The sequence below is a fragment of the Chaetomium strumarium genome, assembly GCF_033439665.1.
Source record: "Chaetomium strumarium strain CBS 333.67 chromosome Unknown B0T15scaffold_6, whole genome shotgun sequence".
Lineage (NCBI taxonomy): Eukaryota > Fungi > Ascomycota > Sordariomycetes > Sordariales > Chaetomiaceae > Chaetomium > Chaetomium strumarium.
In genome coordinates, this window is record NW_026944434.1 from 3332454 (window position 1) to 3354577 (window position 22124).

Sequence of the window (22124 nt, forward strand, 5' to 3'; positions counted from 1 at the left end):
TCAGCAGTTCTAGACTTTTACAACAAACAAGATGGCCTCCCAGCTCCACCTCACCGACGCCAGCGGCACCAACGCGCCGCAGGGGATGCAGGCGTACATGGGCCCGAGTCTGTTCCAGCCGCACCGCGCGCGCCAGGCCATCCGCGACGCGCACGAGAAGAAGATCCCGTGCATGATTGGGTACTATGCCGGGCTCAGCTCGCTGCCCATCACGCGCTTTCTGGCGCCGATGGGCTATGACATTGTCTGGATCGACTGGGAGCACACCTCGTGCGGTGTCGAGACCATGACGTCGGTACGTTTTGTGTTGTGCCGTTGCATGTTTGGGAGAGGAGCCATTGGGCTGACGAAGTTGCGCAGATGGTTCACGAGGCGATGTTCATGAGCGCGGGGCGCACTATTCCTTTTGTCAGGTATGGACCACTCTCTTTTTATACGGATTCATCCCGGCAAGCTGCCACTGACACCGCATTGTTTGCAGAGTGCCCGGGCACGACCACGCGGCCATCGGCTTCGCGCTGGACGCGGGCGCGAGCATCGTCATCCCGCAGCTCGAGACGGTCGAGCAGGCCAAGCACGTGTGCTCGGCGGCCAAGTTCGGCACCAAGAACCGGGGCACACGGTCGGCGCCGCCGTTCCGCATGATCCCGGGGCTCACCGACATGGGCATGGACGGGCAGCGCGACGTGTGGCAGAACCTCAACGACCAGGCGGCCATCATGGTACAGATCGAGTCGCTCGAAGGCATCGAGAACCTAGACGCCATCCTGACCGAGTGCCCGGAGATCGACGTGGTGTGGCTTGGTAGCCTCGACTGCCGCATCAGCATGAACCTGCCGGCCAACTTCGGCCAGGGCAGCGAGCCCGAGTGGCTGGCCGCCGTCGACAAGTTCAACGCCACGCTCAAGAAGCACAACAAGCCCCGCGCCGGCTTCTGCATGGGCTCCGGCGAGGAGCTGGCCAAGGCCGCCGAGGACAATGTCATCCTCCTCCATGCCGCCGACGTCATGCAGTTGATGGGCATGGCGCAGCAGCTTGCCGCCGCGAGGCAGGCCGTGGCGCTCAAGAAGGAGTAACCAACTTGAAGTGGGGGATTAATAGGTAGACTTGGTGTTTTGAGTGTCTTGTGTTACAGGGTTGGAGTACTAAACATAGAGGAAATCACTACTTCGCCCCTTGTACTCTTATACCACGATCCGGGGTAGTAGGTAGTCACTACTAGTAGACTTCACCGTACCTCCTTTCATACCTGCCGCAGCCTGTGGTAATTACTAGTGGCTACCTTATTTCAAAGTTCCTCAATTCTGGAGTACTACCTAATGTATGGCTACTGTCCGTCCAGCCGCGGCCCCTGATACCGCGTCCTCGCATACCAAATCCAGTTTCCAGCCGCAAACAGAGCAATGATGCCCAAAACAGCGTACGCATAGTCTATGAGCCAGCAAACTGACAGTTAGCTGTCTTCAACAACAACAATAACAACACAACACCCGGGGCTGGCTTTCTCACTCATATTGCTTCCTGTAGCAGGCAGCTGAGCCGGGAGGCTATAAAACACGAGCGCAACCAGGCCATGGACAACGGTCAGCGTGTTAGCCACCCAGCCCACGGCACTGGGCAACCTAAACTTGGACGACGACGACGACAGGAGGACTCGGTCGACAGCCTCCCTGCCCCTCAGGCGATAGCGCAGGACCAGCGCGGCGGGGATGGCGAAACCGAGCTGCTGCAGGATCAGGCCCGTCCCAGCATGGCGTTGAACGCGGACGTGGAGCCCAGGTAGACGCAGCCCAGGGCGACGACGGCACAGTTGGCCGAGAGCGCCCAGACAGGGACGCCTGCGAGCCGGGAATGGGGATGAGGATGGGGATGGGGATGGATAATGCGGCGGAGCAGGTGGGAGCCCACGAGGGCGTCGTCGGGCGCGAAGCACCACGTCAGCCGGCTGGCCGTTTGCAGGGCGCCGAGCACGCCGAAGGAGCCGCATAGCATGAGAATGAGCAGGAAAGCGGTGGCGGCGGCGGGGCTGGAGAGGGCTTGTTGCCATAGCTCGAAGATGGGGAATCTGGTGATAGGGGTGTGTGGGTTCAACAGGTTAGAGGCAGTGCTACTACTAGTACTAAAAACAAACAAAGGATAGAGGGGGGGGGGAGGAGGGACCAAAAAAAAAGGAAAAAAGAAGAAGAAAGACACACGGAGAAGCCAGGACCGCATCAAAATTATGATACGAGTATGTCATGGCCACGGCAAACACAAAGGCCGTCGCCCCGCCAATGGTCACGGTCGAGAGGAGGGCCCACGGAACCGCCACCGCAGGGTTGATGCAATCCTCGGCGATGTGGATGGCTCCGTCGAGGCCGGAGTAAATGAAGTTGGCATTGAGAAGGCCGGTCAGAAAGTCAATGCCGTCCGACGCCCAGCCCGTGGTGTTGATGAAGGCGCTCCAGACAAGTTGGTTGGGCTGCTTCGGGGTGGGACCTTGCCAGGCAAGATGCAACGATGACAAGAAAGCCGGCGATGGAGAGAACGACTTTTGTGAAGAGAGGCGATTGTTGGCCCTTGTTAGCTTACTACTACCAGTACTACTAGTAGTACTCGAGATATGATTGGGGATAAGGGCTTATATCAACAGTGGTTGACTTACAGCCGACATCGTAGAGCCACGCAGTGCGCTTCAGCAGCAAGATGTTGTACGCTGCAAAGAAAAGATTCACGGCTTGATACATGAGAAACATGAGCCACCTCCGGGGGTCGTAGGCCGGATCCCAGTACATTACTAGCGCTGTGATCATCTGCGGGATGGTGATGGTGAAGCCTGCAGCCAGCACGATCCAGCCAAAGACATTGAGTAATCCGCAGATATAGCTCTGCAATGACAGCCGATTGCGTTAGTACTAGTCCTAGTAGCTGTAACCAAGGGAGCTAGTAGGACGATAACAAAGGGAGAGGTGGAGAGTTGTCCTTACCAGGACCCGGCTGTACCTTCTCGGAGCCAGGATGTTTGTGTAATGGTATTGCCCGCCCGAAGTCGGATACACGGACGCGATCTCGGCCATGGTGAGAGCGCACGCTGTCCCCAGGATAAAAATCAGGACAATGCCGTACCGCAGCGTGACGGAGCCGCCCGCGGCAATGGATACGGCAAGCGTGGCGGCGACAGACGGCGGCCCAACTGTTGCATATGTTCCACCCCATGGCAATGACGGCCGCAATTCCCATGTCTTTCGCCGTCTGCGGTTGTTCGAGCCCGAGACGCGAGAGGTCGAAGTCCTCGACCTGCCCACCACTTACCGAGTCAGCTTCTCGAACAGAACAGAGGAGTTAGTGGAGCCGGAAACCTGGCCGAGACAGTATCGAGGAACTTGAACTTACTACTCTTCTCTAGTCTTGTTATTGTGTCATCATCACCACGTGCCTTCTGGCACTGGTCTTGCGAGACCGTTTTCTCGATCTCAGGGGCCATCTTCTGAATGATAGGGGCTTGGAAGGGGGAAGACGTCACCCGCAGTGACTTGTGTTACTGTCCGTTGCACTCGGGGCATACTCTATCACGAATGTCCATCATGGAAGGCGGCGAGACGGCGTTGGCATTCAACTTATAACCTGAACTTCATAGTGGTAGACTGAGCCGTCAACCTAGCGCCGAACTGCCGCCCAGCATATTCCTACTGATAGTAGCAAACGACACTGATAAGGGGCGAGGTTGAGATAAGGATAGGGCATAGGTGTGCGGAGTGCAATAGCGTGGCCTCCAATATACATGTCCCGTGTTTGAACCGGTGGCCTATCGAAGAGCCAGACTTCCCAGGTAGGAAATGAAAGTGAGAACTGCAAGACATGTAGTATTCGTTCCTCCTTATCATTATCAAGAGCTAGTACTCCCAGTTTGTTCTCCCAAAACGAGTGGTAAAAGTGAGAAGACGCAACGCAGCGACGGACATCAGTTACCAACAGATTGCCGACGGAAGCATGGCAAGCCGGAAATGGCGAAAAGATCGACTCTTGTATCCTGATGCGGCATCGTCCCCCGCATCGACATGGTAGGCTTGGTTGAGAGCCATTACGCTCGACCAGAGAATTGCCTACTTATCTAAGGTACGATGTTTCCCTCGGATCAAGCTTAAAACTGGCGTCTACTCCTGCTCACCTCAGGATCGAACTCACCAGGAACAGCACCAAAGTCTTCTTCTATCGTCGTTTGCTTTTCCAATTCCTCGGTACATTCCATGCATTAAAATGATCAATCCTCCTGGACACCGCAGCCGTGACGGCTTCCAGTGGACCAGAGAGGGCGGTCTCCAAGCCGGGATCCCCTCGCTGGGCGTCATCAAGCCGACGAACAACCTGTCACCGGCCGGCACGAACGACGCTGTCTTCGATGTCATCGTCGTCGGCGGCGGATACACGGGTCTCACGGCCATCCGCGACCTCGCCCTGGCCGGGCACCGGGTGCTCCTGCCTGAGGCGCGAGACCGGATCGGCGGCCGGTCGTGGTCGTCCAACATCGACGGGTACCCGTACGAGCTGGGCGGCACATGGGTGCACTGGAATTAGCCATTCGTCTGGCGGGAGCTGTTCCGCTACGGCATGTCGTCGGCTCTTGAGATCTCGATGGTGACCGAGAGCGGGCTGAACAAGTGCTTCGTGGATATGGGCTCGAACAGGTTGGAGATGAGCCACGAGCGAGAGGTGAGAGACGAGAAAAACATGCATGCTGCTTTTAGCAAAGAAGAACTTTTATGATGGGGAGCTTACCAGTTGTTCTCATTTTCGTTACCACCATTAGGACATCCCGTCCGAAAGCGCCCTCATCAAGTACATCGATGTGGACGGACATCTCGCTCGGACCGTGATCCCCTTTCCGCACGACCCGCACTACGACAAAGAAGCGGTTGCGCACTATGACGCCATGAGCATGGCCGACCGGCTGGCCGAGATCGCCGACGAGCTCACGCCGGTCGAGTACAGCATGCTGGAGCAGTTCCTGGCCGTCACGTGCGGCAGCGGCCGGTTCGAGGACGCGTCGTTCTTTGAGGTGCTCCGCTGGTGGGCCCTGATGAACTATAGCTACCGCGACTTCATCGCCCTCGGCCTTACCTACAAGCTGCGGCACGGCCAGCCGGCCTTGGCGCGCGGCTTCTTTGACGAGGCGCTGGCCACAGGCAACCTCCGGTACAGCCTTCGACTCGCTCGTCATCAGGGTTGTCGAGACCCGGGAAATAAGGGCGGGCTGGTCGAGGTGACCACTACTGCTTATTGCGGTCCCGCTAGCAGGAGCAGCAGCAACAGCAGTAGCAGCAGCGCAGGCACAGGTACCACAGCGACCTTCCGGGCGCATCGCGTCATCTGCACGGTGCCGCTCAACGTGCTCTACAAGATCGACTTCTCGCCGCCGCTTTCACAAGCCAAGAGCGAAGCGTCCAAGCTGGGGCACGTCAACCAGGTGGCCAAGTGCCACGCCGAGCTGGGCCACCCGGAGCTGCGGTCGGTCACGGCCTTCTCGCGCGACGCCAAGCTGACCTACGGCTTCGGCGACGGCACGACCCCGGCCGGCAACACCCACGTGTGTGGCCTTTGGGAGCGCCCGGGCGGGGCGCCATCTGCAGCCCGAGGAGGACATACAGGAGACGCTGCAGGCGTGGCGGGATCTCATCGTCGGCAGAAATACTCCTGGTACTACTATGATGGAGGGCGTTTATTGATGGCGCCATTGAGGACGGCGGCCGGGTTGCGAAGGAGGCTTCGGAAGAGATACGCGCCATGCGCCGGCAGGAGGGAGATAGTAGCGGGTCAGTTCCGGTCAGACACCGGCTTTGAGTTTGAGTGGTTTATGATGATATTGGTAAATCAGTAGTAGTATGTACCTGACAGCCTGTAATATCTGCCGAGCTGCTAAATCCCCATGAGGTAGATATGGTCCACGGACACCCCCTTATCTCTACCACGTAACCACATGCTCAGGTCCAAATCTCGAGTGGGCCCTCGTCTTGGAGTGACTGATAACGCTTCCAGTTCCATTGGTCTTCCAATGGTTGCAGTATTTGCCCCAAGGTATACCCGGGACTCGCAGTCGGAGTAGGCACCGGAACAAGGCAGCTGAGGAGAAGCGGCAGATCCAAGATTCAAGTACAGACGTGCGGTCATCATTGTCCGATTTCTGAAACCGCCCTATTCAAGCTAGTAGTAGACTAGTATTAGTACTAGTACCTAGCTTCGCCCCTGAGTCTCCATACGAGTGAGGGTTACATGAGCGACCGTGATGCAACAACCAAAGAAAGAAGGCAGTAAGCGTGCTAGTCGCCACAGTAGGTAACCACTCTCTTCCCGCCACCTATGGTACTGGTCTTACCTCTTCTGCCCCTGCTAACGGGATATCTGTAGCCAAAGGATGCTACAACTGTGTGAAGCGGCGCATCACCTGTGATCGGACCCAACCCCATTGCCGCAAATGTCTTACAAGGCAGATCCAATGTCCCGGATACGGTGTCAGATATCGATTTGCCAATGCCAGGACTGCAAAGGGGCATAATCCAGCGTCCGTTCCCGATCCCACCGTTACCGCACACAAATCCAAGCCTGTTACTCGCTTAGTCCATAGAAGAGGCAGTATCAAATGGGTCCAGTGCTCACCGGTTGCTACTAAAAGAAAGGGCGGGTCCAACCCTGCCATCACTCAGGCTGCCATCGAGTCGACACAAAATCCCGTTTCCCACTTTAAGGATCGGGATACACCCAACACGGTCACCTTTAATACTACTAGTAGTATCACCCTACCGCCGTTGCTGGCAGCACAGGACAGCAATACGCGACAGCTCTTGGATCACTGTAGGTTCCAGCATTCATATCCACATAAATATACTCGTCAGATGCTAAAAAGAGACATCTCAACTCAGTCGCCAACCATGTCTCCCCGGCCATGCTCATGTTCGACGACGAGGCCAACGGCTACCGGTACGAGATCCTGCCGCTGGCCCACGTCGACCCAGTCGTCCGCCGGGCCATGTGTGTTGCCGCCGCATTCCACCTGTCGAGCAGGAGCATGCCGGAACCCCGCGAGCCGGCGGAACGGGGACGAGATGCCGTCATCCGCAAGCTGCGCGAGACGGCGCCGCAGAGCACGGGCCGAGCTGATGTCGGACGAACGCGCCTGGGCGGCCGTGCTCCTGCTCATCGTGGCCGACCTTGGCACAGGGCACGAACACGCCATCATGCTGTACAGGATGCTGGACTGCTTCATACGTTCATGGAGGAGCGCTGAGGCCCAGGGGGTGGGAATAAGGCCCGCCTCCAGCTTGGGCTGTTTCCTATACTACCAGTCCCACTTGTAAGTCGTCCCGCTACGGCGCATATTTACAACCCGGCCCTCGACGAAGTACTACTACTAGTGGTACTAGTCGGGCCACGGAACCAAAGCTCACACCCAAATCCTAGGATCTCTTTCTTTGCCCGCCCCGCCCTCGCCGAGTCAGGGGCAGTCAAGCACTTCACTCAGGTCTTAGCAGATCCCCTGACAAGCCTCGAACAATATGCACCTCGCCAGCGGCACAAGTGGCCCCTCCCTCGCTCTATGGGAGTTATCGGACTCCGAGGAGAGACAAGTAGGACTAGTACTACTTGCATCCCTGGCAGCAGCAGCAGCGCCGCAGCAGCGGACAACGAGAGCGCCATAGTTCCCGCACTCTCCCTCTACGAGAGCATATGGCGCTGCGCGGTAGAGATGTACATCCTTCGCGCCAACTGTCCCGACACCACCACTACTACCACTAGTACTAGTAGTACTCAACAAGAACCCGCAGAGCAGCAGCAATACACCGCCATTCTTCTCAGGACGACCGCCCATCTGCGCAGCCTGTTCGAGCAGCTGGATCTGTCGGCCGCCGGCGCGCACACAATCGTGTTGCCCGCATTCGTCGGCGCGGCCGAGGCGCGGAGCGAGCATGATTGCGACCTCTTCGTCGCCGTGTTGAACAGTATCGCCGAAGAGATGGGCTACGGGAATGTCGTGCAGGGCGTCGCGGCGCTGCCAAGGCTGTGGGAGAGACGCGCAGGCGGGAAGCGGTGGACGGCTGTGTTGCCTAGCCTTGGAATTTTGATTATGTGAAGGGAGGTCTGTTCTGAAGTCATCTTAGTTGCAGCCAGCAGATTCTGAATATTTGCTGACTCTCCGCGTGTCAGGCCTGCGCAGGGGTTTCGCACCGCTCGTCCCAAATCGGCCACTATCTCCGTGGAGCAGCAATTCTTCAAGTCCGAGTCGCTTCACATGCACAATGGTGTGTGCCTGCTCGATCAAGTCCATTGAGTTTTGAGAATAATAGGCCGATGGGAGCTAATGCACTTTGCGCATTAGCTCACCGGAATTGCGCCCCGCCAACCCGGCCCGACACATCCGTTCCACGCCTTCCCGATTCTTCACATTGCATCCTTGGGTAGTCGTAGCCCTATGGCATAGAGCCAAATGCTCCCTATGGGTCATGTCTGTGCTATATCCATCTCCGGATAACTAGGAGCGTTTGGGGGTATGGTTAAACAGATTTCTCCTGCTGAAGCTTCGTCGAAGCTCAGGGTCCGCCTAAGCAACCCTTTTGCTGCCCGGGTCTCTTCCCGTCGCAGGCTCGCAGCACGCCGTGTGGGGCCCGCTAGTTATCGCAAGCGCCTAGCCAGGCCCCCTTGTTGACAGTACCGACGATCTCCCGACATGACATTTTGCAGGGCATCACTTGTTCAGCGAGAATCTCTTTGGTCGAGTGAGGGCTTGTTCGCGAAGCAAAAGACGCTAGTACTAGTGGTCCTAATACGCTTGTCTTAGGTCACTCAGCATTCAAGTTAGTATGGAAGGGAGAGCCCAGTTCCTGCTCGTTGGTGGATGAGATTTGTCCGGCGCTGAGAACCGGGACTTTGTGTGGCTGCACTGCAACCTGCAAGTGCCAGCAGTGGCGAAGTAATTCGTACCCAATTACTCTAGTTGGGTAGGTAAGTAGGTTACACACGGAGTGTACAACGATCCCGAGTCCCGACAGTGACCATATCGACGTACGTGCCTTGGTTTGGCAATGGTATCCGGTTCCGGGCAATACATTATACGACCGACTTTCGCCCGGGCCAGCAGACCCAGCACGGCGAAACAAAAATGCGCGCTGCGACGGTTCTGCAACGAGACCGCCAAAATACGAAACCTAGTTCAAACCCCAGTCAACAGGCTCGGGATGACATTTGATCTTAGGTATCCTGCCGTTAACAATACACTACATTGTACAGATTTGCCCATGGACTCGAAAGGGTTGCACTAGTATTAGTTAGTAGTTGCCACGGGCCGCCCCCTGTAGGTAATATGGGTTGATGAACCAGGAATCAAGAAATTCTGGTCGACGGGAAATCCGGGGAAGGGGATTTGCAACACCGCCAAGCCTGGCTCTTCACCACCCTTCCTCACGTTCGCCCGTCTGTGCACCGGTGCGGTCGCTGGCGACAAACGCCAACTCGGGATAGTGGGCTCGCTTACCCGCAGACGCATGCATGGTACCCTAATGCATGGCTCCACGTCCACAAGTGAGAGGGAGATGAGCGGGAACCAAACTGGACACACTCGTCACACACATGCGCAGTAGTGTGTGTTCGGCTTGCTGATTCTTGGTCGCCACATGTCAACTACTAGTACTGTCGACCGGCTTTGCTCTTGAAGGCCGCAGTCGCTAGAGAAAGTGGAAGATGGACGACTGATTTGGTCCTGGATTTCTCCCGCTCCCTTGAGACGAATCTTTTTTTCTCCCCCGGGCAGCCGTAACTCTTCAGCGCCGGAACGCTGGGACCCTAGATTGATCAATACCGAACCGAACCGTTTCCGCCCGCTGCACACTGCACTGCACTGCACACACCGCAGCAGTGTGGTGTCGTGCAGGGCCGTCTCGGGCACAAGTGCTAGCCGTCTGGTCTCTGGTTTAGTTCATGACTTCAAGCTCTCCTTGACCCACGGGCATGGAGGCGAGACAATCATCGACCACCGACGACGGATTATCCCACGAAGACCTCGGACCCCAGCTCAACCTCGTCTTCTGGCTGCTCACCGGTCTCTCCACCGTCTTCCTCGGCCTCAGGATCTACTGCAAGGTGCACCGCGGCCGCCGTCTCTGGTGGGATGATTACATCCTCATTGCCTCATGGGTAGGGGCCCCATCTCCTAGATAGACGCTACAAGACCCTTGTCAGCAAACACCGAATCTCACCCCTGCTTCTATTTTTCTTTTAGGTCTCCCTCGTGGTCTCGGCCGCAACGACCTCGGTGTGCGTGAGCCTCGACTACGGGAAGAACCTTCACGACATGGACCCAGCCAACCTGCCCAAGATGCCTTTCGTCGCCGTCTTCGCCGGGTTCTTCTCGGTTCTCGCCGCCGCCTGGAGCAAGACCTCCTTCGCCGTGACCCTCCTCAGGCTCTCACAGGGCTGGATGTCAGGTGTCATTTGGTTCATCATCGTCACCATGAACGCCATCATGGGCACCGCCATGCTGTTTATGTGGATCAAATGCCGGCCCTTTGCCAAGATCTGGGATGACAGTATCCAGGGCTGGTGCATTGACCCGAACAAGATTGTGGTGCTGTACCAATGGTCGGCTGGTATGCTTTTCATTGCCTTACTAGGACTTACTACTAGTATTTCTCTTCAGGGAGCACTCGGGACTAACGGAATTCCACCCGCAGGCTGGTCTAGCTCCTCCGATGTTATTCTCGCGCTCCTCCCATGGAGGATCCTCTTCCACATGCACAAAACACTGAGCACCAGGGAACGCCTCGGCGTTGCTGTTGCTATGAGCATGGGATTGGTGTACGACTCTCCTCCACCACTCGTTCCCAAACAGCCCGCTGACAAAGCCGGTGCAGTGCTGGCGTTGCATCGTTCGTCAAGATGGCGATGCTGCCCAAGCTCACGGGAGAACCAAGTATGGTACCTACTCTTATCATCATCAACGTACAATCCATGACAAAGGGGTAGCACAGCTGACGAGCCAGCAGCGGACACAGTGGCAGTAACCATATGGGGCGGCGCAGAGGGATCCATCACCATCATCGCTGCCTCCATCCCTGTTCTCCGGGCCTTCATCCGTAGCGAGATGAATCGTTCCATACCGGTCACGCTCGGCACGACGGACGAGCACCGGCTCAACGCTACGAGTCTTGATACCCTCCCAACAGCAAGAAAAACTCATAACGGCATACATCGAGTTCATAGTCATGTTAGCTGATGAGCGAAATGTCCTTGATCTTGCGTAGTAAATTGGATTATTTCCCCCCCTATCAATTCGGACTTCTAAGGTTAGAGGCAAGCAGTCGAGGGGGGTCCAGAAGCGGGATTCCAATGCTGGCGCTGAACCCATGGCTAGGGTGACTTGACAGTCACTCGAGTGCCCTTCTGGAATGACATGTACACAGACTGTGATGAATGGCGTCGCGACTGATCCGGGCACGTCGCATGTTTGGGTGTCGTTGTTGTGGTGACGCCCCTTTTGTTGACATCGTGATGTGCTCACCAAACCTCTCCCATCGCAACACCAAACCCGTGACAAGTCCCTCTTTTTCCCACACCGACCTGCAGAAGTTGCTCTTGTCGCAAACCATAGGCTGCAAAGTACTACTACTATTACTAAGCTGCGAACTCAAACCAGTGACCGTCACACGGCCAGGTGCTAGAGATATGCCATTGCGCAGCGGCGTGGCGGGATCGTGCGTCTCGGAAACAAGCAAAGACGGGGTTCTTGAGTGTGTGGTTGAGGTTGCCTCTGTTAGACTTCTGCCGGGTTGGGCCAGTAGGTAGTGAAGTGGCGGCATGGCAAGACGCTCAGAAACCGCGAGTTGCCGGCAATCCAGGACTTGGCCCTCATGTTGGCCCACAGAGACTGCCACCACGCTAGACCGCCAGGGGGTTCGGGGGCATCGTAGGCATCAGCGCAGATGACCAAAGGCGACAGCTCGTCAGACCGCGGCTTTGGATTTGGCGATGGAGGACACTGGATTGACGGATCGTATTCCCACGTCTCATCGAGGAAGGCGGCTGCCAGGGTCGAATTGCCGCCCTCCAGCTCGTACAGCACCTGCGCCAAGGCTGGCCAGCTCGTGGAGTTGTACATGGCCGCGTAAATGGCTTGTACGAGGGCCGAGTAGGTAATCAGACGGGCCGCTTGCTTCGTTATAGCCCGGCACGGGATGGGAAACCAGCGAAGTGATAAGATTGTCCAGCCTTTGCTCCAGTTTCTGAAGCGAGAGCAACATGCCGCCTTGCTCGGTCAATCTAGCTAGTGCGCAATGGTCAGGCCCAGCGTTGACGCACTCCCCGAGAAAGCTGTCGCGCCACGCATCAGTAGCATTGTCGAGCGCAGTCCACCCCCACCCACCCAATAAGCGATGGTCCTTCACATATTCGGTTCCGTCCAGAATCAGTCTCCCAACGCGATTCGGGAACATGTTGGCGTAAGTCTGTCCAATCCCTGTCCCATAGCTGACCAAATACCCCGTCAACTCGTCCTCCTACAACGCCGCGCGTATTGCCTCCATGTCCCGCGCGACAAAGGCGGTGCTGACATACCGGCCAAGGTCACCATAACGCTCCCAGCACGAGCGGAACGTCGCGTTATTGAAGGCGTCCGCCAGTTCGAGCTGCCGGTCGGGATCTGTAGATCCTCGCGGTACTGCCTCGTCAACACCCGCCAGCGGTCGCGGAGAGCGTTGTGCGGATAGCATGCGACGGGTGGCAACGACGCGTTGACGCCTCGCGGATCCCAGCCAAGAACGTCGTATTTCCCGTCCGAAAGCCGGCGCGTGATCGCTTCGGCCTCTTCCCACGCCCACCTGGTGCCGCTCTCGCCGGGTCCGCCTGGCTCGAGGACAATGGTCCGGGGGCTTTTGCGGCACGGCAGCCAGGTGTGACTGGGATCGTCGACGTATTCGAGGCCCCCGACTTGGAGTTTGTTAACTGCGAGGCGCGCGATGCGGGGGTCCGACTTATTCGTGTGATCCAAGGGAACGGTGAGGTAGCCGCAGAGGTAGATGGCTCGTCCCGCATAGGGGTTGCCATGTTCGGTTGTTGTCTCTCCCGGCGTTGCATCTCCCCAACTCCAGTGGTCGGGATCGGGGTCAAACAAGTCGGCCCAAGTCCGATCTAGTTCTGGGTCATCGAGTGAAGGAGGGACGGTCAAGTTGGTGCAGGGGAGGAAGTGGAAGGGGTCGGAGGGGTTCGGGAAAACGCCATAGAGAAGGGGGCGCAAAGGCCATGACGGCGGCGGCGGCGGCAACATGCGGTGGTCTTTCGGGTTGCGCTCGGAGGAGAAATGTGGACGCAACAAATCACTGCGAAAGGATGACACGCCAAAAGCTAGGAAGCTTATCAAACCCAGCATCGCGCTGAGCGACACGCGCTTCTGCGGACTCGGTGTCGGCATGATTATTGGGACTGTTTTGTCCATCGTTGATGCTGTAAAAGATTGTGTTGTAGCAGAAGCCTCGCAGTTTTCCATGTTGGCTTGGGTGACTGGAGTTTGTTGATTCGCGGCGTCCTTCCCGGACCCAAACAGCGCGGGCAAACTTGGAAACCTGGGCGATGGAACACCGTAAATCCAACAATATGTGAGTGTTGATAGGCTTACAAATTGTCAGACATTTTGAGCACGACAGAAATTTGAGCAACCCCCCACGGCGCCACCTGACCAAACAAACAAGCCCCAATATGCATGCATGACCTGGTGCATTCATTGTGGATGAGGCTGATTCTCAGAGTGGGTAGGTACTAGGAGTATGTAATATGTACCTATTGTACATTCCCGCACAACAGAACGGCTCAGCGTGGATGCACAATTGCAAATGGCAGGAAGAACAGCCAATAACACTGCACGTCTTGTTGGTAACGTTTGGCGCGTCCTGCTCGTATCGGGGTTGTTGAATCCCCCGCAACACTTGTCTTACCAAGGCTCTGGACGGGACGTGGAATTTTCGATCGAAGCATCATGCCGCTAGCAGTCGACGGGCTTGAGGCTCTATGAGGGCGCAATCTCATTAAATATGCAGCCCGGTTCCTGTCCAATACGACGAATCTTCTTGACCTCCGGGGTCTTCGCAGCAAACCCTTCCACAGCGCATTGTCCTTCGCGGTCTTCCACACGCCAGACCAATTCTTCCAAGCACACGACGCAGCTTCGTGACTTCAAGTCAGCAAGATGTCAAACCACAAGCCAGAGGTACTAGTACCTACTTAGCTGGCACCCAACCAAGACATCCATGTGCTCTCGTATTGACAGGGGTTTCACAGTGTGCCAGCGCCCGGTGTGTCAGCACGAAGAACAATCTTCATGAAATGTTTCCCGATCTAGAGGTCCTACCTCGCCCTGAGCCCAATTATGCCTCGAAGGAAGAGCATATTTCCTGGCAGCAGGAGTATGAGCAGTGGCGGGGGCTCAGATGTGGCTGTGGCCGAGGATACTTTTGCCGAGAACATGGAAGCTGGATCTCCGGGCTCGAGGTTGGCTCCAAGGTGGCTGTTACTTGGGAACAGCAACAGCGTGGCTTGTGCCCGAATACCACTACAAAGTTCAGGCAGTGGGACAATGCAACACCGTGGCTCGGGTGCTTATTCCCTTCGCAGGTTACGAGAACATCCCCGCTTACGTCGGTCAGCGCGACGGCCTCGCACCCCAGAGCCCTGAAGATTGAGATCTGATCATGAATCACCTACCGGCCGTTTCAGCCGCTGTCCCTTCCCTTGACGTTGACCGATGCCCGGGACGCTAACTCTTTTGGTCTTTGCCCGAGTACTTGGCTTGTCCTGCCTTTTGGCTGTCTTTCCTTTACGACCTCTAGTTCTGCTCACTTGCTTGCCTGACATATACTTACTGGTATTGAGCGGTAATGGGCTATGACTTCTTTGTGGAATCCAAAGACTTTCTCATCGATGCCGCGGATCTTGAGACAAGATTGAGAGTAACAGTAGGTAGCACAGACTTCTAAGCTTTACTAGTAGTGGAAGTTTGTCGCGCAATTGTCGCACATGCATAGTTTGCACAGCTTGCTCTTTGCCTTTGGTTGGGCGGACCGTGATAACATCCAAGGCTTGATGATGTGTAAGAAGCAAGGGACTCCGGAGATGCGCGAAGTTCTAGTGGATCATGTAGGAACTCCGTGAGGCCGGCGGACGCCTGGACCAATGGCCCCTGACCCCCCTTCATTCTCTGCTTCCTTTCCGACCTGCCACCCCCCATCCTTCCCGACGTTGTCGTACCGCATCAAGACCCACACAATCCGGTGAGGCAGACTGGAGTTCTTGGACCTCCAGGTCGGCTGCCAACGGACTAGGGGACCATCTTCCGCCCGTCAGTCCGTTCAGGTACACAAAAACAGTCGCGCCCTAATCCAAACCAAACTCAAGTCGTGCAGACAGGGTATAAACATCTTATTGGTTGCGCCAGCTTTCATCCAACGCTGTACGAGGTGAGCAGAGCGCGCCCGACAAGGCGAACACGATGCCACCACATAGGGTTGTTCAATATTGTGTGATACATATAAACTCAAAGCACCCTTGGCCATTTAATCGGCTGGTACGCCCGCAAAGGAAGGCTTCTCCATATTCAGCATATCCGTAGCGTCATCTGCTTCAACATGAATAACGCGCAGTACTCAAGGTTCTTCCAGGGGTGCGATGCTTCATGCTGGAAGGAAGCCATTCAGGTTGACGAATCCCTTGAGTGTCAGAGTTCCATTCACTGACGTCTGAGTAAATAGATCCACAACAATAGTTTGAAGAATGGCCAGTCGAATAAAAACTGTATTAGACTGGATGGGACCAGCAACTCTGGAGACGTCCAGGGGATCAGTGCGGACAAACTCATGACCACTGCTATAGACTCTTACCAGAGACTAAACAACAAAAGGGGGCCACTGGCGGTCACCCTGATGCACGTCTATAGCTCTCTGCACCATCACGCAAAAGCTATTGATGTGTTTGTTCAATGTCAGCCGGACGTCGAGTGTCTTGTTTGGGGTTCCGTCAGCATTCTTCTCCAGGTAATAATGCCATATGCCATCATAGGGAAACGAGCCGCTGATGCGTATCATTTTGTTTCAGATTGTTGATGATGAGCAACGAGCCTGTCGGTTAGCCGGAGAGGTACACTGGAGGTTCTCCGACATGCGGATCGGTGGGAACAGATATCGACCATCTCCGACCTCTTGGGTGCGCCTAGCATCAGAAAGGCCGTGGTATACCTCTATGTGAGGGTTCTAGGGTTTTTAGTGTCATCTACGCAATGGATGAAACAGGGCTCTATAAGTACTAAGAACTCATCAACTCCACATATCAGTCCCCTGACAATCCTAGTACCGGAACGTCAGCTGACGACCTCGGTTTAGCAGAGAGACTGGGGCTTTCGTTCCTCAGCTCCAAGGCCGATAAGTTTACGGAGAAGCTGGAGCAACTGAAAGCCGCTGCCAAGGTGGTAGACATGGAAGTTCAGACAAGGGGTACTTACAGTTTTCTTCTTTGACCTGGTATTTCGCAGTACCGAATAGTTGCCACTCGTGGAGTTGTCTGCTGACAAAAAACTCAAAACCACATCTCCAGCCACGCGAAGAAGTCTGTTGTCCACCGCTGTATTTCTAGGCGGAATTCACGTACTAATTCCTGTATTGATGCCAGGCCTCGAGACTCTTGGAAAGATCACATTTGACATCACTGGTGCTATGGACAGGCTCGACGAAGTCCTTGGTTGGGCGCAGCAGCTTTCCGGTAAGCTGAACAATAACACCTCCATGACAGGCGACGATTCATGACCGGGGAGGGCCGGGAAGTCGGAGAAAACTGGACTGTGCTGACTGCATCTTGAATGAACCAGACCGCACATCGAATTTGCAACTTGCCGGGGAACTCAGCTCAGACGAGAACTAGTCACTGACCCAGAACGTGCTCGCAGGTACCTTCTCAGATTCTCATTCGAGTAAGGTTAAATGGCTCATACAAACCTATCTTAGAACTCTCGAATCTCCCCAGTTCAATAGCACATAATATCTTCAAGCAGATGCAAGGTTTGTCATCGCAGGTCATTGACAAGGAACTGCCAGTGTCCCAACTGATAACGTGATTTATAAGTGAGTCGTGGGTATAAGCGGGCCGTGGCTTTCCAAACGCGACATATCACATTTCCACTTAACATCAATTTTCTCTATAACCCGATATGCCCTCCCCCTCAAAAGAAGCCAGGGTAGTCTTAGCCCTCGAAGCTCTTCGGAGCGACAAACAGCTACGGCTTAAAGCCGTAGCTAGGCTCTATAACATACTGGCTTCAACCCTCAGGGACCGACGCGCTGGCAAGCCTGCACGACGCGACTGTACGGCCAATTCGAAGAAGCTTACGGAATCCGAGGAGCAGGCTGTCGTTCAATATATCATTGACCTAGTTGCACGTATATTTCCACCTAGACTCGCTAGTATAGAAGATATGGCCAACCAACTGCTACATATACGCGACGCGCCCCCTATCGGCAAGCTCTGGGCCCATAACTTCGTCAGGCATAAGCCAGGGCTTAAGATGTATTAGGTACGTCGGTACGACTACCAGAGGGCCAAATACAAGGACCCAAAGGTTATTCGCGAGTGGTTTGCACTTGTTCAGAATACCAAGGCCAAGTTTAGGATCTTAGATAACAATATCTATAACTTCGACGAGACTAGGTTTATAATAGGTATCATCTATACGGGTATAGTTGTTATAACCTCTAACGGCTATAGTAGGGCAAAGCTAGCCTAGCCCGGCAATCGCGAATGGACAACGGTAATCTAGGGAGTCAATGCTCTTGGCTAGGCTATCCCTCCGTTCATTATCTTAGCCGGGCAGTACTATCTCAGCAACTAGTATACCGAGGCCAATCTTCTACTTGCCTAGCGTATTGCGACTACCAATAACGGCTAGACTACCAATGAAGTAGGCTTCGATTAGATCAAGCACTTCGACTACTATATAAAGTCCCGTACAAAGGGTATATACCGGATATTGATCCTCGACAGCCACAAGAGCCATTACTCGACCGAATTCGAGAACTACTACCGGGATAACAACATTAAGACGCTCTGCATGCCTATATACTCTTTCTATAAGTGCCAGCCACTCGACGTTGGCTGTTTCGGGCCGCTAAAACGGGCGTACGGTCGCCAAATCGAGAACTTAATACGCGCGAACATCAACCATATCAGCAAGCTCGAGTTCCTCTATACCTTCCGCGAAGCCTTCTTTGCCTCTATAATAGAGAGCAATATATAGGGTGGCTTTATAGGGGCCGGCCTTATGCCGTACGATCTAGAGAGGGTGCTTTCTACCCTGGATATATAGCTTTATATATTAACACCCCCAGCCTTATAGCCTACTATAACATAACCTTAGGTCTCCCAGACATTATACAACCCCCAAGAAACCGAATCATAGTCGACGCTCATCAAGACTCGCATTGCCAACCATCAAAACAGCTCTCCGACTTCGATGTTGGCGGCTATAGATCAACTTACCAAGGGTACAATGGCTATCATGCACCAGGTAGCTCTCCTTCGGTCAGAGGTCTCTTCGCTCCTCAAGGCCAACGAGGCACTAAGCAAGCGCCGCAGAGCTAAAAGAACGCGCGTACAGCTTGGAGGATCACTTACTGTGCAAGATGCATAGGATTTACTGGCCCAGAAGGCTGTGGGTGGGGAGGTAGTGGAAAATACACAGCCGGAAGGTAGTAGTACGGGGGGGGGGTCGTACAAAGGTTCGGTGCTGTGGTGTGTGTGGCAAGCCTGGCCATAATGCCTGTACCTGCCGAGAGGCTACAGAATCGTCTGATTCAGCTGTTTCTAATGTAATTGTAGTTGGTTGATACTGTTGTTGTTGTATTTTGGACGGTTGTTGTTGTAGGGTAGTGGAAAAGCCACGGCCCGCTTATACTCACGACTCGCTTATAAATCACGTTATCGGAGATCATTCATTAGCGAAAACGGATTTTGCAGCAATCAAGCAGTGGCTGCTTCGCACTACTGCTGAGGCACCGCCGCCAATTCCACCTGCCGACGGCACCTGTCTCTGGCTCCTAGAACATCCCACCTTCTTGACATGGAGAGTAGCGGAGGAGAGTCCGGTTCTCTGGGTCCAGGAGCTGTCAGGTCAGTCATGGAGTAGACCAATTTCGCCTGGCGATGATGCCCTGCCCGCTAACACCAACACTAAGTAGTAAAGGCCGTGGTAAAACGACGCTGGCTTGTTACACTGTCCAGCATCTTGAGGCCGAGGGTCGGAGAACTCTGTTCTATGGGTTTCAGCGCTCGGCATGCCCAACGCAGTCGAACCCGACGGCCTTTGCAGCTTCTCTCATTCTCCAGATTTTACAAAGACAAAATCCGGCGGCGTTTCCCACATCTGATTGTCTCCAGCAGCTCGTGCGCCTCGCTGCCCAATCTCCCCTTGGCCACCAGCAGTCTTCGTTCAGCAAAGTGTGGGCCATTTTGCGGGCGCTCCTCCTTTCCGAATCCTGGTGGAATCTGGTTATCGATGCCATGGACGATTGTGTGTTTGACAGAACATCGCCACCACAACTTTCTTCCTTCCTGGATGGCATTTTTAACGCTGTATCGGCAACGCACAGCAAAGTCTTGCTATTCTCACGACCCGAGCCAGCATTCATCAGTATCGTGGAATCCGGGCTCTCAATCTACATGGCTGCAGACGTGCTCCGGCATGATGTCATGATCATGATCTTTGCGGAGAGGGAATGCACACACGTCGGCCTTCCTACAAGCGAAAGGATGCGATCCTTGACCAGGTGAGGCAGAATTCCGACGGTCATTCCAATGCGTCAGACTGTTCCTCGATTACCTCCGGAGGTCGCCGAAAGTCACAAATTTAAAGAGGAGACTGAGGACCCTGCCACCGACAATCTACCAACTGTACAAGACCTCACTGATGGAGTCTGCATTCTGCATGGACGAAGACGAGATCAGCTGCCGACAGGACATCCTGCTGCTCTGTTTCCATGCGGAACGCGCACTGACAACGGCCGAGGTCGCAGACGCCTTGTCGCTTTGTCCCGACAGAGCAGCCAGTGTCATCTCAGGTCTGTGCAAGCCGTTGATCAGTACCTACGGTGGCTTCATTCACTATTCTCATCCATCCGTTCGAGAGTTTTTTGAGTCTTGCCAGAACTCGAACGACGACGCTTTCCTCGGACTTCGCTTCGCAGACTCTCACACTTTCTTGGCGAAGAAGTGCCTCGAAGCCCTTATGAGAGAGGAATATGCCGTCCTCGATCGGATTGGCAGTTTTCTCAGACGGAGCCATGGCGCCGACAATCTGCATGGCACAGAGGACGACGATGCAGGAGCCGTGCCGCAGTCTAGCAGCCGGGGTGGCTTCTACAACTATGCCTCCAGAGCCTGGGATTACCACGTTACCCAAATCGAGTCTCCGGATCTTGAACTCCTCCGACAGATCAGCGAGTTTTTGCCGAGCTACCAGTTTGCCTTCTGGGCCGAGTATTCTCGAGCGGATTCGGGACAGCCACTCTGCGTCATACGCGCCCTGGATCGTCTCAAGCCATGGCACAACAAGCTGTGATGTAACCAGAAAGACGCCGTCGACTTGAGTGGATACTTCTCCGAGTCATATCTCAAACTCAGCTCTGTGTATAAGGCCACGGGCGTGGACCTGACCATGTACCTGGCTCTCCTAAGCCTGGGAGATTTCTACTTTGATATGGGGTTTCCCGAAAAGTTCGCACCAATCCGGGGCCAAGCATACCGCGGACTCAACGACGTTCTTGGTCCACGCCATGTCCTGTCATTGCGCGCAAAGTCTGACCTCGGCTACGTGCGACTGTACGGCGGCAGGGTGCGGGATGCGTGGCGAATCTATGCCGAGGTTGCTGATGCCCACATGGAAGTCTTCGGCCAGGACGACATCCGCTACTCGAGGCCCTCATATACAAGGGCGTGAGCGAGTACTACGGGGCGGAATTCGAGAAGGCCGCCTTGACGTTTACCAGGGCGTCGGCGGGATCCTGAAGACCCTGTGCCCGGACAGTTGGCAGTATCTGAGCGCCCAGATGCGGTATGCGCTCAGCTTGGCGCAGCTCAACCAGCTCGATGATGCGATCGACCTTTTATCGGCCATCCGCCAGCGGAGACGAGACCAGTTCGATGCTCGGGACACCTTCGCCAGGGTCGTTCAGGTTGCGTTGGCGGAGGTTCTTCGGATGCTTGACCGCAACACGGAAGCGATCGAGTACCTCCTCGACACGCTGGAGGAGCGACGGGGTACACATTCGATGGGCGATATCCTCCGGCTCGACGTTGAGCTTGCGCTCGCCAGCGCGTACAGCGCCGCCGGCATGAGTCGCGATGCAGCGGCCATCGTGGAGGACGTGGAGCAAAAATGGAGATGTCGCGTCCACATTCGAGAGATCCTGCCAACTCTCCCACGTCAAGGCCCTCTTGCTCGCCAGAGAAGACGGGGGAATCGGGCAAGCCATCAACCTTCTCCAGGATACCCTGATCCAGGCAGAGCGAGATCAAACTAACCGAGCGCTGCTATGGATTCGACTTGATCTGGCTGCCCTGCTAAGACGGCGGGGCGATCCAGATGACGAGGAGGAGGCCGTTCAGTCTTCGACAACACCGTCAAGGATGTCTCGGGCGATTGTGCGCCTGGCTTGGTCGAACAGCCGGACCCTCCAAGACTACTCGCCATAGCCGAGAAAGCTCTGAAGTTGGTCAGATCAAGGGAGGCCATCGAAGCCCGTAAGCTCCTTAACTCGGAGCATGCCGATTGGGTTAGGCCAAAGGACTTGTGGTTATGGATTGCGGGTACTTTCCTCCCCTGATTTACAAGGTACGAGGTTCAAGTTATTTGGGTAGGTAGGTTCTTAGTCATCTTGGAATACGCAAGTTGTTCTTGTCAGTTTGGCGTTCTGCTACGCGTCTTGAGATGGGACTGTAGTCTGTGGACTCAGAATATGTTGCCCCCGAGACCATTCGGTCGAGAGCCTGTCATTTCAGACTTTCAGTAGAGGTGGGAAAGGCGAGCATATCCGTATATTACCTGATCATTTACGGTAATACAGCAGTAGCCCCACAGT

At 55.1% G+C, this 22124-nt stretch overlaps 8 protein-coding genes across 8 annotated transcripts; 6 read left to right on the forward strand and 2 right to left on the reverse strand.

Moving 5' to 3' along the window:
* Nucleotides 1–85: 85 nt before the first annotated feature.
* B0T15DRAFT_487143 (Pyruvate/Phosphoenolpyruvate kinase-like domain-containing protein) lies at nucleotides 86–1076 on the forward strand (the record flags this gene model as incomplete). The annotated part of the gene is made up of 3 exons (XM_062866414.1): nucleotides 86–295; nucleotides 361–413; nucleotides 482–1076. The coding sequence occupies 3 exons, from the start codon at nucleotides 86–88 to the stop codon at nucleotides 1074–1076; spliced, it is 858 nt and encodes a 285-aa protein (XP_062719614.1).
* Nucleotides 1077–1327: 251 nt separating this feature from the next.
* On the reverse strand, nucleotides 1328–3463 carry B0T15DRAFT_496366 (uncharacterized protein; the record flags this gene model as incomplete). The annotated part of the gene is made up of 7 exons (XM_062867171.1): nucleotides 1328–1431; nucleotides 1510–1723; nucleotides 1786–2065; nucleotides 2196–2478; nucleotides 2645–2867; nucleotides 2967–3172; nucleotides 3373–3463. The coding sequence occupies 7 exons, from the start codon at nucleotides 3461–3463 to the stop codon at nucleotides 1328–1330; spliced, it is 1401 nt and encodes a 466-aa protein (XP_062719615.1).
* Nucleotides 3464–4236: 773 nt separating this feature from the next.
* Nucleotides 4237–5702, forward strand: B0T15DRAFT_561280 (uncharacterized protein; the record flags this gene model as incomplete). The annotated part of the gene is made up of 5 exons (XM_062870552.1): nucleotides 4237–4539; nucleotides 4573–4689; nucleotides 4787–5172; nucleotides 5272–5563; nucleotides 5607–5702. 5 exons carry the CDS (start codon nucleotides 4237–4239, stop codon nucleotides 5700–5702), a joined length of 1194 nt encoding a protein of 397 aa, XP_062719616.1.
* Nucleotides 5703–7157: 1455 nt separating this feature from the next.
* B0T15DRAFT_541379 (uncharacterized protein) lies at nucleotides 7158–8289 on the forward strand. The gene is made up of 2 exons (XM_062869857.1): nucleotides 7158–8114; nucleotides 8197–8289. The coding sequence occupies exon 1, from the start codon at nucleotides 7568–7570 to the stop codon at nucleotides 8099–8101; it is 534 nt and encodes a 177-aa protein (XP_062719617.1). The 5' UTR covers nucleotides 7158–7567; the 3' UTR covers nucleotides 8102–8114; nucleotides 8197–8289.
* A 1500-nt stretch (nucleotides 8290–9789) lies between these two features.
* Nucleotides 9790–11312, forward strand: B0T15DRAFT_285769 (putative integral membrane protein). Its single transcript, XM_062863630.1, has 5 exons — nucleotides 9790–10158; nucleotides 10244–10610; nucleotides 10695–10818; nucleotides 10875–10933; nucleotides 11007–11312. Exons 1-5 carry the CDS (start codon nucleotides 9973–9975, stop codon nucleotides 11234–11236), a joined length of 966 nt encoding a protein of 321 aa, XP_062719618.1. The 5' UTR covers nucleotides 9790–9972; the 3' UTR covers nucleotides 11237–11312.
* A 998-nt stretch (nucleotides 11313–12310) lies between these two features.
* Nucleotides 12311–13640, reverse strand: B0T15DRAFT_285760 (uncharacterized protein). The gene has a single exon (XM_062863629.1). It carries the CDS (start codon nucleotides 13499–13501, stop codon nucleotides 12503–12505), a length of 999 nt encoding a protein of 332 aa, XP_062719619.1. The 5' UTR covers nucleotides 13502–13640; the 3' UTR covers nucleotides 12311–12502.
* A 156-nt stretch (nucleotides 13641–13796) lies between these two features.
* B0T15DRAFT_285848 (uncharacterized protein) lies at nucleotides 13797–15024 on the forward strand. Its single transcript, XM_062863631.1, has 2 exons — nucleotides 13797–14218; nucleotides 14298–15024. Exons 1-2 carry the CDS (start codon nucleotides 14043–14045, stop codon nucleotides 14695–14697), a joined length of 576 nt encoding a protein of 191 aa, XP_062719620.1. The 5' UTR covers nucleotides 13797–14042; the 3' UTR covers nucleotides 14698–15024.
* Nucleotides 15025–20272: 5248 nt separating this feature from the next.
* Nucleotides 20273–21738, forward strand: B0T15DRAFT_496371 (uncharacterized protein; the record flags this gene model as incomplete). Its single annotated transcript, XM_062867172.1, has 4 exons — nucleotides 20273–20557; nucleotides 20615–20979; nucleotides 21071–21410; nucleotides 21475–21738. 4 exons carry the CDS (start codon nucleotides 20273–20275, stop codon nucleotides 21736–21738), a joined length of 1254 nt encoding a protein of 417 aa, XP_062719621.1.
* Between the last annotated feature and the right edge of the window lie 386 nt (nucleotides 21739–22124).

What these genes read in the sequence shown, in the direction of transcription:
- B0T15DRAFT_541379 (XM_062869857.1), top strand. Translation starts at nt 7,568, where the DNA reads ATGGGAGTTATCGGACTCCGAGGAGAGACAAGTAGGACTAGTACTACT.
- B0T15DRAFT_285848 (XM_062863631.1), top strand. Translation starts at nt 14,043, where the DNA reads ATGCAGCCCGGTTCCTGTCCAATACGACGAATCTTCTTGACCTCCGGG. An exon ending in TGTCAAACCACAAGCCAGAG is followed by an intron (nt 14,219 to 14,297) that starts GTACTAGTACCT and finishes ACAGTGTGCCAG; the next exon opens with CGCCCGGTGTGTCAGCACGA.
- B0T15DRAFT_285760 (XM_062863629.1), bottom strand. Translation starts at nt 13,501, where the DNA reads ATGGAAAACTGCGAGGCTTCTGCTACAACACAATCTTTTACAGCATCA.
- B0T15DRAFT_285769 (XM_062863630.1), top strand. Translation starts at nt 9,973, where the DNA reads ATGGAGGCGAGACAATCATCGACCACCGACGACGGATTATCCCACGAA. An exon ending in GCTGTACCAATGGTCGGCTG is followed by an intron (nt 10,611 to 10,694) that starts GTATGCTTTTCA and finishes TTCCACCCGCAG; the next exon opens with GCTGGTCTAGCTCCTCCGAT. An exon ending in GCTATGAGCATGGGATTGGT is followed by an intron (nt 10,819 to 10,874) that starts GTACGACTCTCC and finishes AAGCCGGTGCAG; the next exon opens with TGCTGGCGTTGCATCGTTCG.